Source organism: Monodon monoceros, unplaced genomic scaffold (genome assembly GCF_005190385.1).
Source record: "Monodon monoceros isolate NGI ecotype Baffin Bay Population unplaced genomic scaffold, NGI_Narwhal_1 Super_Scaffold_22, whole genome shotgun sequence".
Classification (NCBI taxonomy): Eukaryota; Metazoa; Chordata; class Mammalia; order Artiodactyla; family Monodontidae; genus Monodon; species Monodon monoceros.
In genome coordinates this window covers 93528724-93547581 of record NW_021703779.1, presented here as the reverse complement: position 1 = coordinate 93547581, position 18858 = coordinate 93528724, and the positions used below count along the sequence as shown (strand labels likewise).

Here is an 18858-nt window from a genome sequence, read left to right as displayed (position 1 = left end):
TGGAGATCTAGTCCAATACCCTTATTTTATAGATAAGGAAACAGCCATAACATGGTTAAGCGACTTGCCCAGGGTCACATAGTAAAGTTAGGAATAGAGCCTTTATTAGAATCCAGGTATCCTTACTTCTAGGCTAGTACTTTTTCCACTACATCTGACTGATTCTCTCTAATTGCTGTTGATTTCCTCGTAGGTCCTAAATCAGGTGAACACGGTACCTGCCTTCTACTGGTATTATGGGATAGCATTCGCCTGATGGCAGCTTCCAAAGGAGACTCTGAGGGCACTAACTGGCTTCTGTAAGTTTATATTGCAAGTGTGGCAGTAAATGCTCCTCGCTATTATTGTCTACTTGAACACAGAAATGTGCACATGGAAGTGATTATCTCAGTTCCCGCATTTGCAGAGTCAGTTAGATATTGTTTAATATTAAACAGACATCCCCGATGAATGAGGAGTCGGGTTATATTCATTTGGTTCCTAAAGGAGTGTGGGATCAGAAAAGGAGTGGAAAAAAATTAAAGCTGACCAACAGAAAGATTCTATCAGAAACACATTTTTGATGAAAAAATTCTTTCTTAGGAAAAATAGTCCCATTATTTCCAAGGTCCCATTTATTTCCTTCCCAATCCACATGCAAATACATGTTCAGAATTGTGTGTTAAGTTCACTCAAAATCCCGGGTCTGTTAGACTGTCAATTTACAAATGCTGAATTTCAGTTCTCTTTCTCAGAGACTGGGAGTAGCTTGCATCACTGGCCATGCCTTTGTTTAACCGAATATTAACTGCAAGTAGCTAAGAAAAGGACCATGAGGTTAAAAGGGGCAGGGCAGGGCAGGGTTAAGACTCTCATAAGTAGATTATATGTTGAGAATGGCCAAAGAAAAGCCTGTGGGTTCTCTAGATATAAGGTCTGCGCTTGGTGAAACTAACACCTGAGGCCACTACTGCATTATAAAAGTCCTCACCTACAATTTCTTTGGTGAGTTAGAAGGAAATTCCTCTCTTTGGGTAGATAGTCTCCCCTTTTCTGTTTAAAAATGACAGTAGTTACTGCATACAACCTATAATCAGGCCGGACAGAAAGTACATAGAGGCTGCCATCTCAGGCCAAAGCTAAAAGGAGTATGACTGAATGCCAATAGGCAAGGGCAGTTCTAAATATTTGTCTTAATGTTTTCAGTCAGCTTTTAAGCTCAAGTCATAACTTCTACTGAAATCAATGGGACTTGCCTACTGTTCATTAAAAGAAAATCCTACCTGAATGATAGTGTATCCTGTTGGAAAAGGAAATGGTGGGAGCTGGGGATTTTATCCTTCTGTCCTTCCAAGATTCAACCTGAAAATCTGCTAAAGTGATCCAGAAAGGCGATACTTGAAACAGATGACTTGAAACAGATGTTATCAAGGGGGCTGATCAAAGGTCACCCCTCCAGTCTAAAGTAACCAAAGCAGAAACCTCAAGGCCACACTAAAGTGGAGAGGGGCACCCAGTTTGAAAGCAGAAGGACCCGTTTGGAGTACTAATAGTGACAGCTCCCTAGCTTTAACTTGTAGAAAATAGTCCCCTAAGAAAGCACGTGCCATACCCAAGCGTGTGCCAACCTCAGCACCCAGGCAAGTATAAAGCCTATGGAATAATTGTAACTAGCAAATATCTGTGCCCTGCATGCTCTGGGCTCTGGCCAGAAGGCATCTGCTTCTGGCGTCTTTTCTATGTTTCTATAGTTCCCTTTCTGATGTTTATTATAAAGCAACATTAGAACAATATCAAAGAAAATTTTAAAAAGAAAAAAAAATTCCACATAATCCCGCCACCCTAACACAACTGATTTCAATTGTCTGTGTTCCCAGCCTTTGCCCATATGCACACTTATTTTTACATGGTTGTTCTCCCTGTTTATGTTATTTAAAGGTGATTTTATCGATTCTCTCTGAGAACTGGCAGCCTCATTAGAAATAAACAACCCACTGAGCAAAGGAATATAATTATTTACACGATCTTTGAGCTGAGAAATATCCTTTATAGACAAACATCTCAAACTATCAAAACAGTTATACAGATGACATGAAGCAATTTCATATTTCTTTCTTTTAGCAATGGAATGTGCTTCACAGGGGAGGGAAAGATGTGGGGATCAGGCGGTTAAACTCAAACATTGGGGTGCAATTCACAAGCCTGAAAGAAATCTGAATGACACAATTAAAGAATAAATACTTGACTTAAATCTTCTTACATGACTTGGCCATCCAGTAGCCAAAATGGAACACAGACACACAAATATTTACAATGACACACAGACGAGATCAGCAAGAACGAAGTCATTACCCAACATGGTGACTGATTTGAGGGGATTATGACAACGTACCGGATCCTTGCTACAACATTAATGTTCTTTTCTTTCTTAAATAAATAATCTCTACTGTGCTTCTCACCCTTCCCTGACTTTCCCACTGCCCTATCCCTATCTCAGGACATTTTGGAATCGACATTCGACGATGTGCCCTTATTATCTCAGGGCACACGAGCGACTTCAAAGATCTGGATAGACTCACCTGTGTCAAGATGAGCTAAAAACAAAAATGCAGGGAGAGGGAATAAACTATTAACCACCTGGAGTCCTTCAGCATCATTTTGGCAGGAGAAGCAGCTTCTTCCTAATACTTATTAGAAATATACATAACTCTCCAACGCGGGGAAGGGTCTTTAGAAGCTGTTCTCATTTTAAAATTTACATAGATCTAAGTTTGTAAGAGTAAAGCCTCCTGGGATTATATTACCATAAAATCTTGGTATAACGGGCTGTGGTGAAGTAGTACCAGGCTCCTTGTTGTTGATATGCTGAATTGAAAGCATAAAAGAGCAGCCATTTCTCCGCCTACAGTAACCTGAAGGGTCACTGGTCCAGGTCTCCCCCCACCAAAAAAAGGCCTTCATGACATGTAAGGGATGCTAACAGATAACTAGGGCTTCCCAACCAGGTTTGGGGCTTTCTCCCCTGGCAGGGTATAGTTATCAATATACTGAATTCTATTTGCATCCCAGGTATTATTTCACTGAATTCCCTGGCACTATGAATGAAAAATTTAAAAAAATACTTAATTTTAAATGAAATCAAAATTAAGGCTTCTCTCATCTCTCTCTCTCTCTCTCTCTCTCATTAAAACAGTGTGGCATTAAAATTTTCAGGCCCAGCCACGTTTTTGTGAAGTATAACATAGTATGCTTCAAATTAATATTACCATTTGATCTTTTCATGTTTGTTGTTTTATCCCACTGTGGACATTTTCGGGGCCGGGGGGTCAAGCCCCTCCCAAATTTCATAGTCAAAGAAGACAATAGGAAATCCACCAGTGGTGTCATCTCCTAAACATAAACACGTGCACTATATGGTTAGCAGAAACTCTCTAAAGAAAGTGCTTTCGTTTTAAGGAATGGATAGATGATTATATCGATGGATGTGCCTCGGCAGAGAAGGAGAGAGGCCCATGGCATTGATCTCTTTCCCTCTCGCTGGATGTAGATAGGTTCTATTCAGATTCTTGACATACTACAAATCAAGAAGCCTTCTACTGCACAAACTGCTAGCTTTTCAAAGGCTTAGAGAAACAACTATGCAGAATTTATAAAATTGACAATACACTCGAAAGAGAAGCATATCCTTTTCTACGCAGACACCCTCCAGATATTTTTCTACGCTCAGAAGATTCAGGAAGTGGCAACTGTTGAATTTCTCATAAATCGATACACGGTGAAATACTAGTCAAATTTTCATATTTTCCCCAAGCCACAAAAGGAATTCAGTTGGACTGATATTTCTTGGGGTATATGATTGCAAACCCAAATGCTTTTCACTGGAGAACTTCAAGATCTTTACAAACATGTTTTTAAAATTCAAAAGCCCAAAGGGCTAAGTATGAACACACCATATCCAGAAACAGAAATTGGTGATACATAGGGAAAATGGCAACAAGTACTTAGAGCCTAATGTTGACTGGGATGTAGTTTTCACTGACCTCCCATTTCTTACAGAGTTGAGTGCTTACAATATTTCTGTTCTCCAGATCTTTAAAAACAATTTTAACGTTATAAATTGTCAAGATAAATAATTTTTACCAGCAGCAAATGTTGGTTAATGGGTCTGTTTCCTCCTGTTGTGCCTATTTTACAGTTACCTACATTCCACAAGGACAAGACAGGATTAAATTAGGTATTGTTATCTTTGTTCACTGTCCAACAAGGATTTCAGTATTGCATGCTTATATTATCTCCCTTTGGGCTCTTGGAGAAAGTCCCGTCTTTGTTTAAGTATGGTTTCTCCTATCAGGATTTCCTAGGTTTCAGACCTGGACTCACCCAACTGGAGTACCATAGTTTTGGTGTGTCTTTTTTCAGGTATCATGAAGATGAACGAGCTGGTTTATACAAATGATAAATCAACTACCTCTTAAGCATCATCATGAAAATGTGATAAGATTTCACCATTTGAACTTTTAGACATAGAGTTTTTAAAAGCCCTTCCTGAACACACATATTCCTCTCTGCTTTTGGAAAATGTCGTAAAAGAAACCTTTTCCAATACAAATGCAGAAAAACAGGTACACAAACCGAGCCACCACTACAGAAGAAGAATAAAAAATTTCAACTCTATTAGGGCATGGACTTCCACATGTTCACACAGTACTTGCTCTGGGTTATTTTTTTTTTGTTTTTTTTTTTGTTTTTGTTTTTTTTTTGTTTGTTTGTTTTTTACTTTCTTTTTTTTTTTAAAAAAAACGTTTTGACATCTTTTTTTTTTTCTGGACATCTAATGACAATGCAAGTGAAAAACATCACATTGGGTAAGGAGTTTTGAAGGAGGTTCGAATGCAAGAGGGACTACTCTCTAACTTAAAAACAAACACAACACTATGAAGAGGGAGTGTGCATCTTTGAGAAATCTTTTTTCTTCAAAGTGAATGCACAAAATGAGGGGATTCACTACTGGCTCTTTCGCTTCACGGTAGAAGTGACCACTTTACGGCCACTTCGACATTGCTGCCCTGTTTGGGCTGCGATTCAGGCTTACAAATAAATTACATAATCTGAGGGAGTAGGAAAAAGGCTTATAAGAAGTTTCTATTCATTTGAAAGTTAAAGAATCCCCACCCCATTCAACTGTCTTTTCTTCCATCTTTCCTGCAGTGGAGTTTTATTTTAGTCTTACTCATGAAGGAGATGGTGTGGGGTAAGGCTTGCAGTCCTAGCGGCTGCTGTTCTTAATCGCTTCCTTTGCAGCGATAATCAGAGGAGTCAGGCTGGAGAGAGGCTTGGCTAATTTTAAAAATGGATGCTGCAAAAGGAAAAAAAACAAAAGAGGAATTACTAGAATTCTTTCCTCCAACCAGCATATTACTTTACACTTTCAAGGAGTCTTTTTTTTTTCATTAAGATGTATTTTGTGGATCCAATTAAACATCATTTAAAAAATAGTGCCAGCTTTTGTCCTTCAGATGTTTTTGGTCTTCGGTGTCATGAAATCTTCTAGAAGCTGACTGGCAGAGCTAGAAATTCAGAGTAGGGGTCTTGTAAAATCTCGCTGTGTTTGCAAGTCTAACTTTCTGATTTTCTTAAATCGATGAATTTATCTGGAGCAGCCCTCATCCTTAAAAAAGTGTATTCTGTTGACCACTCAAGACCTTGACCCTGAAATCAATGGCCCGCTAACTGCTAAACCCAATAGTGTGTCTCCACCATTTCTTTTTTGGCCCCTCTGCAGTGCTTCAAACAAGTGAATATCCCTTTCTTCTTTGAGATGTTCTCTTTGGGGGCCTGTGACATTCTACTGTCTCGATTCTCTTCCACACACATGCTCACTGACTACTCCCTCCCTTTCTATCTTCCTCCCTGATTTCACTTCCTCTTCCCACCTCCCAGAACTTGACTCTCATCACCTTCTTTTTCTAATTTAATTCCTTGGAGAGCTCATTCCTTTTCATGGTTCCAACCTCTCATCAAGCTTTATGGAGATGACTCCCAAATGTCCACTGTGTCACCTGATGTCTTTCCTGAATTCTGGTCCTATTTCTCCAATTGCCTGCTGGATATTTCCTTTTGAATGTCCTTCTGCCACCTTGAACTCAACATTTAAAAATGTATGTTCAAATCTACCAAACAGGGTACTCTTGTGTGATGTAAGCTACAGGGGCTTTGGAGTCAGAGCACCTAGGTTCAATCCTCTCCTTTGCTTATCACAATGGTTAAATGAGGTAAGTGACAGTTCCTCGTAAGCTACATTGAAGCCAATCAGTGTTAGCCACTGTAGTATTATCCTCTATCACTTCTGCTTTTGCTGAACTCTACCACTGGTTTGATATTCTAAGGTAGGTCACTTTTGTGTTCCTCTCCCTTATGTTCTACATGCAATCAGTTACCAAGCGCTTCCTTTTCAATGCCTTTTACAATTATCTCTTGCTTTCCCTAGGCCTAATCAACTTAATCCTAAATTATAACAATAACCCCCCTATCTTCCTGCCTCCATTTTTTTCTATTGCTAATTCTTCTTGCATACCACAAGATTCATCTTCCTGAACAAAGCTTTCATCAGCTGTGTCCCTCAGATATCTTCAGTGTTTCCCCACTGCCTACAGCCCCTACCCTTTAGCCTGGTGTTCAAGGCTCTCTACGTCCTGTCTCCTGCGGCTTTCCTTACTGGAACTCTTTACTTCAGCTACACCATCTAGTTTCTGTTCCCTTGAACCCTGCCTACATGCCTTTGGTCATGCGATAATCCTTCCATCTGAAATTCCTTCCCCCTTTCCCCTCAAACTATCTAAAACTGATCTGTCTTTCAAGGCCCAGCCGAACTCTTTCCTTTTTGCGGACATTTTCTGAATGCCATAGCCCATAGAAGTACGTCTCTAATCAACCGTGACATTTACTGTTTAAACGGCCTCGGGTTGACTGAGTCGCTAAACAATCTTGCATTTTTTTCATGTTCCTAAGGAGACGGTGAACTTCTGAAGAGTAGGAATCATGCCTTTAACAGATTTGTATCACCCACTGCACTTAAGCCCTGCAAATAGAAGTTGCTCCATAAAAATCCACTTACTTCTGTCTTTTCTCAAGCCTTCCAGTGGTGTGAATGCCATGTATCTCTCTCCTTTCTAACCTCTAAAATGGGCTAGAGTCAGAGAATGGAGTTATATGGACTTAAGGTGATATACAGATTATAGCCTATATGTGTAAAACGAGAAGATGCAACAAACAATGTCTTCAGTTTTCTCAAAATATCATTTTGCATCAGAAATCTGACTGCTTCAGATAAAAGTATTTTTGGGGAAGGAATTAACTAGATAATTGATTCAATTACCTACATAACTGTATAGCTACCTTCAGAGAACCTGTATCTTCACTCATCCTTGGAAGAAGACATGATAGGAGTGTGTACCAGGATGTGTATGTCGGGTGGTGGGAGGGGTGAAAAGATGTGGAAAAGAAGCATTCAAAAGTTCGAGTTTTTCATCTATAATTTGAGGCTGTATTAATGGGAGGATTAATAAAGGGCTATTTCAGATCTGACATTTTCGGGCCCCATGACAGCCTGTGAAACGCTCACAGGTAGCAGAGAAGACAAGGGGTAGCTTCCCCAATTCCTCCAAATTGGTTTATCCCAGATATGATTTGGGTTGGGATGGGATATTTTCGCGTGGGTGTGGCTGTCTCTGGAGGGAGTTCAGAAGCAACAGGAACTGTTTGTTGTTTGGCCTAAAACAGACTGACTCTATGGTTAATAACACTCTGCATGACCAAGAGTTATGCCTTTTGTTTAACTGGATTATGTGTTCAAAGTCAGGGAGGACAAGCAATCACTTTTCTTGGCAATTACAGATCTTTATCTTGTTCCCCAAGGAACAGTCAGTCCCCAGCAGTGAAGCTATATGTGTAATCCTGGGCATGCATTGCTTTATCAATATAAATGCATTTTTTCCCTCTAAATTGGTTTGTGTGGAAGAAAGTCAGACAATTCAGGGCTCAAATCCACGTTCTGCCACTCAATAGCTGTGTGAGTTCTAATTTCTACATCTGCAACGGGGATAATAACACCTATCCTAGAGAGTTGTAAGAATTAAGTGAGATAACGTTTGTAAAGAATTTGGTATAAAGTAGGTACTAATTACCATCATGTATACTAATCCCTGAGAGCCATGAAAAGGACAAATGGTTACAGAGGCACTCACCACTGGATGGTACTCACCCAGGCAAGCAGGTGCCTGCCATTTGGCATCACAAGCAAAGGGGCTTTGACCAGTAAAGCATTAGAGTAGCAGATGCCATGGAAATAATTGCATAGTTATGTAGACAATTACCTCCGGCCAAGAGCACCTGCGTACAACATCCAGGGGCACAAGTAAAGTTTAGAACAAAACAGCAACACCAGAGGTTCACATTGTTATTTCCCTTGCAAAATAAGACTCCAGGAAGAATAAAAGAGAGTTACAGATTGAACTCCCAAGTTCTCAGAAGAAAGGCAACATGCCAATCAATCACGTATCAGATGCATGCCTATACTTATGTGCCTGTGGTCTCAGATCAAATCGTTAGAGCCTAACTCGAACTAGACCTCTTTTGATAGCGCTCTCTTACTGTCACACATTGACATGGAAAAGCTCAATATAATGACTCTCTCTTTGTAACTGTCCTGTTTCATTGTCACCTGTAAAAGCTCCTTGGCAGATCCTCGCCTATCCACATCCATCTCAAGACAGCGATTTAAAAAGTCACGGAATACAGCAGACAGTCTCTCAGGATTCTGGAGCTCTGGGGTTCCATTAGTGGCTATCAGATATAATGCCTATGGAAAAAAAAACATTAGAAAAATCTATTCAGCATATACATATTAGGATCACGAGTTGGCATACAAGACACAAATCCAGTTTCTTCTGGTTTATATCCTGGGTCTTAAAAATCCCATTTTAGAGAATGACACTGACATATACTGCAAAGTTTCTGTAACATTTAGAAATGGTTACTCTTGGCAGTAACGGAGGTGACAGTGAGGTGCCCCACCCCCAAAAGCTTGGAAATGAGGTTATAAGGCTGCCCTATGAGAGTTAAGCCAGAAAAAAATCCATATATAATGAATGTGTGATTAACCACCTAGGAAATGAAACCAAGGAATCTGTGACTAAAGAGTTGAGGAAACACACACACATCCAATCATGTCGACCTAAGTATAACCTCTGGAAGGCACAGTTGCCAAGGTGATTGTAATTTACTGACTGTTTATCTTGATTGGAGAATATTTGTGAGCGGACCAGGCATGAACAGACTACGTTATGCAATCAGAGAAGTACAGAGAATCAGAAGATGGCAGTGCCTGGATGAGAAGTAACCCTTGGGGCCCAAGGACTCAAGTACTTTTATCCTGTGGCAGATGTATCCCTATAGATTTTAATTAGGTTCCCTGTGAAAGTCTACCTATAATAAGAGAAAATATAAGGAAAGTTGACATTAATAATCCTGTATCCTACTGTAAAATAATTAGTTGCTAATATATCTCTGAGATCTTTGCTGTGGAAGGCCACCACTGAGAGATATCAGCTCATGGTGTGCTGACAGAATCAAGGGCCCTGGCCTTCCAGGCCGAGGGTTGGACCCAGAACCATGGTTAATTCACAAAATTAAACCCGTATTTCAAAGGCTCCGCAGCCATAAAAAGCCGGCCATTCCTCATGCCTCCTCTAAGCAAACTATTCTAGAGCACTGAGTATGTATCAGGTACCATATTAAACACTGGAGATCCAAAGATGAATAACAGAATGCCCTACTTTCAAAGATGACACAATTTAGTGAAACAGAGAGACTTATAGATAGCTACCATACAGTAAGACAAGAGCTAATAGAGAAACACAGAAAGTGCTAAGTCAATGTAAGGATGAAACAATTTACACCAGAGGTCAGAGAAAGCTTCACAGAGGAGCTTGGCATTTGAACAGGGTCTTGATGGCTAAATAGGAGTTTTCCTGCAGGTATTACCACCAGGGTTATGCCTGCCTATGCGACCAGACTCCTAACTATCATGAAGACATGCTCCCTCTTGAACTTGCTTGAACTTCGCAGCAAATTATCAGCCCCCTTTTCCACCGTGGCTCCTAATATTATTATCAAAAATATTTCTTTCAGGGCTTCCCTGGTGGCGCAGTGGTTGAGAGTCCGCCTGCCAATGCAGGGGACACGGGTTCGTGCCCCGGTCCGGGAAGATCCCACGTGCCGCGGAGTGGCTGGGCCGGTGAGCCATGGCCGCTGAGCCTGCGCGTCCGGAGCCTGTGCTCCGCAATGGGAGAGGCCACAGCAGTGAGAGGCCCACGTACCGCAAAAAAAAAAAAAAAAATTAAAATAAATAAATAAATAAATAAATATTTCTATCAAACTCCTTTCCCAGGCCAGTTTTCATCAGCTGGTGAGGACATCTCTCCTCCTTTCCAGAAACCTCCAGAGATGTACTTTAGAAAGTGTTAGAAAGGACCGTTTAATCCAGTGGCTGTCAACTTATAGCAGGCACCAGGATCACCTAGAGGGCTTGTTAAAACACAGATTTCCTGGGTCACCCCCCCAGGGTTTCTGATTCAGTAAATCTGCAGAGGGGCCTGAGAATTTGCATTCTAACAAGTTCCCAGGTGATACTGAAGCTGCTGGTTTCAGGACCACACTTTGAGAACTGGTTTACTCCACCCAATTAAGCAATGGGCTTAATGATTGATGCTTGAGGCACCTGTCCTCACAAACCATCTTTGTTCCTGTATTAAAAGAAAATTGGTTACTGCAAATTACATTTGCTAGCTCCTCCTAAAACTCTCTTATTTCAGCTGGCCACAATTCTGCCAAACTCTGCGTCCTTTGCTGGCTTTTTTCTGCCCTGTAGCCAAACCCAGTCCTAAACAAACACATCTCTTTTTTCCCTTTCCACTCTCCCTAAGTCTGTGCGCATGCCATACTGTTTCATTTTCTCTCTTTTTCTTTTCACCATTCTTAGCTCAATACATTCTACTCCATATAATCTCGCCCCTCACAAGTACATATACATCTCTACCCAAGTCCTTCTCACCTCTCTTCAATCCACGTACTAAGAAAAAGGTTGACAGGAAACACCCCAACATGTTAACAGTGGTTCTCTCTGGGTGGTAGGATTATTAGTGACTTAATTTTTTAAAACATATTTTTCAATTTTCCAAATTTTCTACAATCAACGCGACTGCTTTTATTATTCTCAAAAACCCTCCAAAATTCTTTAAAAAATAAAATCTAAAAAGCTGTGCCATCCAATTTACACAACAATCTTCATCTAAGCAGGATTAAACCTGCTTTTCATCAAGTACTACCCCTTAAGGGAAACAAAAACCCAGACGATTTCTTTTCCAACTATTGTTTTCGTTTTAATTGCAACAGTATTATTTCCAACTAATTTCTATTGCAAAGATCCACACTTTTAGTTATATTATGGCTAAACTGGCCTTTGTGGACTGGCCTGGGAACGTACTCACTATGCATAATGCCGTTTCTATGGGAAAATGCACTCTGAGTTCCAAACAGTTAACTTAAAAATGAACTTGTGTGTAAGCTGGGTCCTATCTTTGAAAAAAAGAAAATTGCTACTGACTGCCCTGCTAATGAGAGACAAAAACAGTTGTAGGCAACACAACAATCACAGCAAAAAGCATTTTCCTAGCAAAGTCAAGTCTTAGCTGAAGAAAGATCAAGGAAAATCAGTATAGGCACGAGTTTATCACATTGTGGTTTTATCTGAGTTAGTGAAAACTCAAAGAAAATGGGCTGGCTGAGAAATTAGACTAGACTTATTTCACTTAGCATAATACCCAGCAAATCAGAAAAAGAAAGATACCATACGATATCACTTACATGTGGAATCTCAAAAATAAAACAAATGAATGTATATAACAAAACAGAAACAGACTCACAGACACAGAGAACAGACTAGTGGCTACCAGCAGGGAGAGGGAAGGGGAAGGGGCAAGATAGGGGTAGGGAGTTAAGAGGTACAAACTACTATGTATAAAGTAAATAAGCAACAAGGCTATATTGTACAGCACGGGGACTGTAGCCAACCCTTTATAATAACTATAAATGGAGTATAAACGTTAAAAACTGTGAATCACTATGCTGTACAACTGAAACTTATATAATATCGTACATCAACTATACCTCAATAAAAAAAGAAATTAGACTAGAGATTTCCTTTACAGTTGGTTGCTCCTTGAGTAAGAAACCCAGATTCATACCTGACTTCTCCTCCTTCCTCAACTGGAAACCTTCCCCTCCCCCAGCCTTCACTCTAGTCAGTCTAGTAGCTTCTGTTCATGCAACCTTTAGAAATGTCATTCATACCCATGCACTTTCCTCTACTCCCACTGTCTCCGCTAAAGGTTGGGCTTCCCTCAGACTGTTACGATAGCCTCCCAATAGGTTTTTTCTTACTCAAGCCTTTTTATTCTTCAGTCCATCTTCCTTAACAACCTATCTCATCTTTAATCTCATCACGGCATCCATTTTTCTGCTCTAACACAATTTCTGGTGGCTCCCTATGGTCCACAGATGTGGTTTTCAAACTGGACTCTCCAAAATTCCCCTCAAGAGCAGCTAAGTGGGAAAAGAGGTGGGAGAGGGAGATGGATGTAGGGATTCTAGGACCCTGCACCCACCCATATGTGTTTCAATCAGAGAAATACTTCTTTTTTCTTTATTTATGCATGCTTCCAGCAAGGTTTAATTTGAACCAAGGGATCACTATAGTTGTTTGAAAACACAGGACGTAGTAAAGATTCCTTTGCATGGCATACGTAGTAAATATTCCTTTGCATGGCATACGTAGTAAAGATTCCTTTGCATGCCATACATAGTAAAGATTCCTTTGCATGCCATACGTAGTAAAGATTCCTTTGCATGGCATAGAAGGTCCTCCATGATTTGGTCCCGCCTCCCTTTCTAGTCCTCATCTGTTCTCTTCTCACCCTAGAGCCCTGCTTCCCCCAACTCCCCATACGTACACACATTGGCCAAAGCTCACATACTATTCATGCCAATTAGTTCATCATTCCCATAGTAAGAAATGCTCTTTTATATCTGCCTGAAATGCTGCTCCCTTAACTGCCTAGTAAACTTCTACTTGCCTTAAAATTTCTACTTCAAATGGCACCTCCTTTTTAAAGTCTTCTCCATTGCTCCCAGATGGAGACTGGGTTTTACTACTGAAGGTCCTATGTCCCTCAGTGCCAAGCAAACTGGGATGGTGGTCACCGTGCAGATAGAGTTAGTCCTTCCCTCCTTTAAGCTACTACAGCCCTTTGTTTATATGTCTGTTTTCACATTGTAGGGTGAATACTTGTTACTTGTTCACTGGTCTGTCTTCCTAGACTGTAAAGGTAGGAATTGTATCACAATCATCTCTGGATTTTATGGCAACTGGCTCAAAATAGGTGCTCAATAAATGTTTTTGTTGCTAAATGAAATGAGAGCCAAAATGTATAAATAAATCGAATTGAGCTGGGAATATGACAGACTTTACAAAGTATTAAAGCTGAGAACCTAAAGTGAACTAGTAAACATATAAGAAGATATACAGAGAATGACAAAAACACCCTTTCTGAGTTGAACAGGCTTGGAATGTGGGAACTTCTGACTACCCAACTCCTCAGTGTGGGAGAAGGAAGAAAGCTCCATGAGCAATGTAGGTAAGGGGATGACATCAAAGAGAGGGAAAGCTGGAGAAAGAGGTCCACAACATGGTAAACTGCTGTGGGCAAACCCAGAGAGGAAGCGGAGACAATACGTTCTCTCTGGAACTTGAAACATAGCAACTTAGTCTTTTCTGACTGATCGTGAACAGAGAAGGAGCTCTTGATTTTTCTTCAGCTACATCATTAAACAAGGTCTGTTTAATTCTTAAGGTGAGGCAACATAGGCCCTGTGACCTTATTTATAATGTTAGGCAGACAACCTTTGGCCAGAAAATGGTGTCTTTCTTCTTTGTGATACACACATTACCTAGAAGTTTCTGGTGTTCCGGAATTTTTAATAACTCTATATCACTTGCCAATAACACACAAACTTTGCAGTTTTCTGCGGCCCCTGATGTGCAACTAAATTTACCTTAGTACTCAGAGAAAATGACTTTACCCAGTTGGAGGAATAATTCAATTTACCTTATTGTCAATTTCCTCGGTTAAAAAAGATCAAAGTGGTCATCTTCGAAGTTACCACATTTCTCCAAAGAAGTCCCAAAACAATCCATATGTACCCAATAAATTTTCATTAAGGTGGTTTTGCAACTGGACTAACCATTTAATTAAAAAACTTCAGTTTGTGACTTCAGTTCATTTTAACAGTTTATAAAGTTTAGGTTAAGACATTAGAAGACAAACCAGGAGACTTAAACGGAAATGTGTTAGTAACCCTGAGAGGTCCCAGCACTGTTATAAAGACTCCCTTTACAAAGAGGAGAGGGTGTGGTGTGAACATTTCTTTCTAAGTTGAATATTTGGGACTCAAAACACATTTTCCCATGGAAATCGTGTTATACATGGTGAACAGGCTCTCAGCCTGACCCTCAAAAATCTATTTAACAAACAATGTTGGGGCTTCCCTGGTGGCGCAGTGGTTAAGCATCCGCCTGCCAATGCAGGGTACACGGGTTTGAGCCCTGGTCTGGGAAGATCCCACATGCCGCAGATAAGGCCGTGCACCACGGCTACTGAGTCTGCGCTCTAGAGCCCGGAAGCCACAACTACTGAGCCCACATGCCACAGCTACTGAAGCCCACGTGCCTAGAGCCCGTGCTCCGCAACAAGAGAAGCCACGGCAGTGAGAAGGCCGCGCACCACAACGAAGAGTAGCCCCCGCTCACTGCAACTAGAGAAAGCCTGCGCGCAGCCAAAAATAAAAATAAATAAATTAAAAAACAAACAATGTAACTATAAGACAAAGGGCTATTCATCTATATCTTAATCTGTATAAATACGGTTTTCATGGGAAATATTATTAGCTAGCATTTATTGAATGATTACTATTAGTTCACTTGATTCATACAACGACCCCCTGAGTTATACTTGATTATGATCCCCAATTGACAAATGAAGAAACTGAGGGAGGTAGGGTTAATATAATAATTTGCCCAACATCACACAACTAGCAATGAGGGAGTCAATATCTGAATCCAAGGACTGTGAGCCCAGAGTCCACACTCCTGACCACTGCACGGCATCACCTCACAGTGTTCCCGGCCTCTGAGGTAGTAATTCTCGTAAGCAGAGGCAGACAAGGTCTCTTCAAGAGATGAGGCACACTGAGCATGCACAACTCTACCTCTGCCTCTACCAGAGGAAATGGACCCCCCTGGATGTCAACTGTTTTCCCACTTACTTCGAAATGGGGAACAAAAGGCAGGTGCCCAGTTAGGCTTCATATTGTATTCACCAGTGTCTGTATATATGTTGGGAGTTCATAAGCAGTGTGTCCTCTGGTTGTTGCCTGTAACGTACTGCTGTCCTGGTTCCTTTCTTATTTTGGAATTTTCAACTACCTTTGAGTGTTTTACGGGAGAGATTTGGCAATGAGTGACTTGACACCTTAGGACTTAGTTTACTCATGACCTGGGATTTCAGAGGTTAAAGGCCAGAGTGTATTACTGCCTCTGATGTGTTTATGGATTTCATGAAAAGCCCTGACATTTCTTTCTAAGAAGAGAGTAAATGGGGCCAAATCTACAAAAAAGGAAATTGCTATATTATAGCTACGATTGTAGTCCCTATTTTGACTTATTCAACCCAACGGTTCAGTGTGATAACTGAATAAGCACTGTGGTCTAACTTAGTTCCCTACTTGTCTTGCATAGTAGCTCTCATCTGTCACCAAATTCTTCACAGGGGTAGGGGGCTCCGCTGCTGTTGCTGAGCCTATTACAGATCTATTCCCTTATAGCTTGATGGTAAAGGTAATTAGGTACCTCTGACTGATTAGGTCTTGGCTTAGCTTTAGACTGCTCCTTTCAAGCATAAGAAACTGGCCACTGTGCTTCCCTGGTGGTGCAGTGGTTAAGAATCTGCCTGCCAATGCAGGGGACATGGGTTCGAGCCCTGGCCCGGGAAGATCCCACATGCCGCGGAGCAACTAAGCCTGTGTGCCACAATTACTGAGCCTGTGCTCTAGAGCCTGCGAGCCACAACTACTGAGCCCACGTGCCACAACTACTGAGCCTGCGCTCTAGAGCCCGCGAGCCACAACTACCGAAGCCCGCGAGCCACAACTACTGAGCCCACGTGCTACAACTACTGAAGCTCATGCGCCTAGAGCCCGTGTTCTGCAACAAGAGAAGCCACAACAATGAGAAGCCCGCGCACCGCAACGAAGAGCAGCCCCTGCTGGCTGCAACTAGAGAAAGCCCGCGCACAGCAAAGCAGACCCAACACGGCCAAAAAATAAATAAATTTATTTTTAAAAAAACAAAAAGAAACTGGCCACTGCCAGAAAATAAAGACCAGATGAGTCTGATAGTGTACATGCTCATTCTAATCTCTCAGGATTAATAGTGCTTATCAGGAAACGTGGAGCAGGCTACGTGTGCTCAGGAAGCCACCCTGGGCAGCCCAAGCAACACCCACGGTTGAGAACCACAGCGGGTTTGGAAGTGGGGGAGGGGTGGGCAGAGAGATGGAAAAGCAGGAAAGCAAAATGGAGCAGGAGGTACAGGGAAAAAAAAGCTGTAAGAAGCAGAGGGAGCAGGAAAATACAGGACAAGGACTGGGGCCAAAGTATCATGGGGAGAGAAGGTGGTCAGTGGAGTGAAGAGGAAGAGAAATGAAGATAAAGGCTCAACAAATCAGGAAGGTCAAGGGGACCCGATCCTAGGATCCATTCTGCCACTGCCCCATTTCTCCGGTCCTTCTCACATAAAACTTCTCAAAACATCATCTATATTTGGTATGTTGACCTCCTCACCTCCCATTTTCTCTTCAACCCACACCTAGTTTCTAGTTCCAAGATACCGTTTACCGTAATACGTTTGTTCCTATCCCACTTCAGAATAAATTTCATGTGGAAGCTCGATACAGAAAACAAGTTAAAGAGGAACTATCTTGGTGGACTCAAGAGCCATGTGACCTCCCCCCTGGGCCCCAAGGATCTCCATGGAATTCTAGGAGTCCGTGGAATTCGTAGAGTCCATTGGTAACCAATAATCTTGTCGAATTCCACTTGTTTGAAATGATAAGGAAATGGAGGCCCAGCAAGAAGTAATCTATACAAGGTCAGGGGGCTCCTGACTGGCAGACCTGGGAATAGAATTCACTCTTTGACTCACATGATGCATACCGTTGGCTGAGACACTAGATAGTTCCTTGTCTGGTCCCGTCACATTCACTGGCCACACAGAGATGAAAAGTGCTGATGGATTTTGCCATCTAAGTAGTGGGGCAATGCTTTAAGAAAGAAGGAAGGGGACTTCCCTGGTGGCGCAGTGGTTAAGAATCCGCCTGCCAATGCAGAGGACACGGGTTCAAGTCCTGGTCCAGGAAGATCCCACATGCCATGGAGCAACTAAGCCCGTGTGCCACAACTACTGAGCCTGTGCTCTAGAGCCTGCGAGCCACAACCACTGAGCCCGTGTGCTGCAACTACTGAAGCCCACACGCCTAGGGCCCGTGCTCTGCAACAAGAGAAGCCACCGCAGTGAGAAGCCCACACACCGCAATGAAGAGTAGCCTGTGGAACATGTCATTTTAAATATATTGTAAAGACTCAGTTTTAATAAAAAGTTTAATATGAAAAAAAAAGAGTAGCCCCCGCTTGCTGCAACTAGAGAAAGCTTGCACTCAGCAATGAAGACCCGACGCAGCCAAAAAATAAATAATGAAAGAAATCTATAAAAAAAAAGAAAAAACAAAAAAGAAGGAAGGAGGAAGGAGGAAAGGAAAGAAAAGAAAAGAAAAAGAAAGGAAGGAAGGAAGAAAGCGGGAGGAAGAGAGGTTGAGAGGGACGAAGGAAGGAAGGGAGGAAGGGAGGCGGGGAAGGAGGGAGAGAGGAAGAAAGCTACAGCAAAAAGGTCAGCCTGTTTTTGGTGATACTGTTAGAACGTTGGCTCTTGCAGCTACAGAGCTAAGACTGCCTTAATCAAGTTAACTTTCTCTGCTGAGAGGCTTATACAAGACACCTCGGAGTATCCTTTTATCAGAATGCAAAGGGTCTTCTAAAGTGATGTTGCAACCAGGTTGGAAAAGGTATATTTCAAAATGATGACAAAGGTCAGAAATTGTCTTAATTATCGAGCTAACCCTAATTTTCTTGGTGAAGTCATTTTTCACTGGCAAAAACACAGATTTAAAAAGCCATAGGATAAACATGTGAGTGGGCATTTGAGTGGGCATTTCAGGGGCCAAATGTCCATCATCACACTCTGTGATCTGTCCATTTAGAATGAGCTTTGATTTCAACGGACTTAACTACTTAGTTATAGGTCTGGTACCTATTAGGGCAATGGGCATACGCATCCTTGGCTTATTCCCAAGCCTTGCTTTAAGGACACTGAGGAATGATAAGATAATAAACGGTAGGATAAGGGAATATCAGTCATGGCCAACAGCAGGTCCCTGGTCAACACATTTGTCATCTTTCTTTGCCTCCTCTTTGCCTGGTCAGAGTCTCAGATTTTCGTTTGCTGTGGAATCAATTTCTCCTTTGGTTGTCTTCTGGGTCATAACTCACCAGTTTGAACTGTCTGCTTCTGAAGTACAATCTAAATGAGACTTGCAGCTTTCCTATGGCTAGGTCCCATTTTCCTATGCTAAATTCCTGACAACCAATGATTCT

At 41.6% G+C, this 18858-nt stretch overlaps 1 protein-coding gene across 2 annotated transcripts in view; it reads right to left on the bottom strand.

Annotated features, from left to right (window-relative positions):
- Window positions 1–4463: 4463 nt before the first annotated feature.
- PAK3 (p21 (RAC1) activated kinase 3) overlaps window positions 4464–18858 on the bottom strand; it is a 108794-nt gene continuing 94399 nt past the window's right edge. For both annotated transcript variants that reach the window (XM_029241515.1, XM_029241516.1), the window contains 2 exons: window positions 8699–8836; window positions 4464–5335 (listed from right to left, as the gene is read on the bottom strand). In XM_029241515.1, the coding sequence (XP_029097348.1) occupies window positions 5246–5335; window positions 8699–8836 (228 nt within the window). In that variant the 3' untranslated portion in view covers window positions 4464–5245. The remainder of the gene's footprint in view (window positions 5336–8698; window positions 8837–18858) is intronic.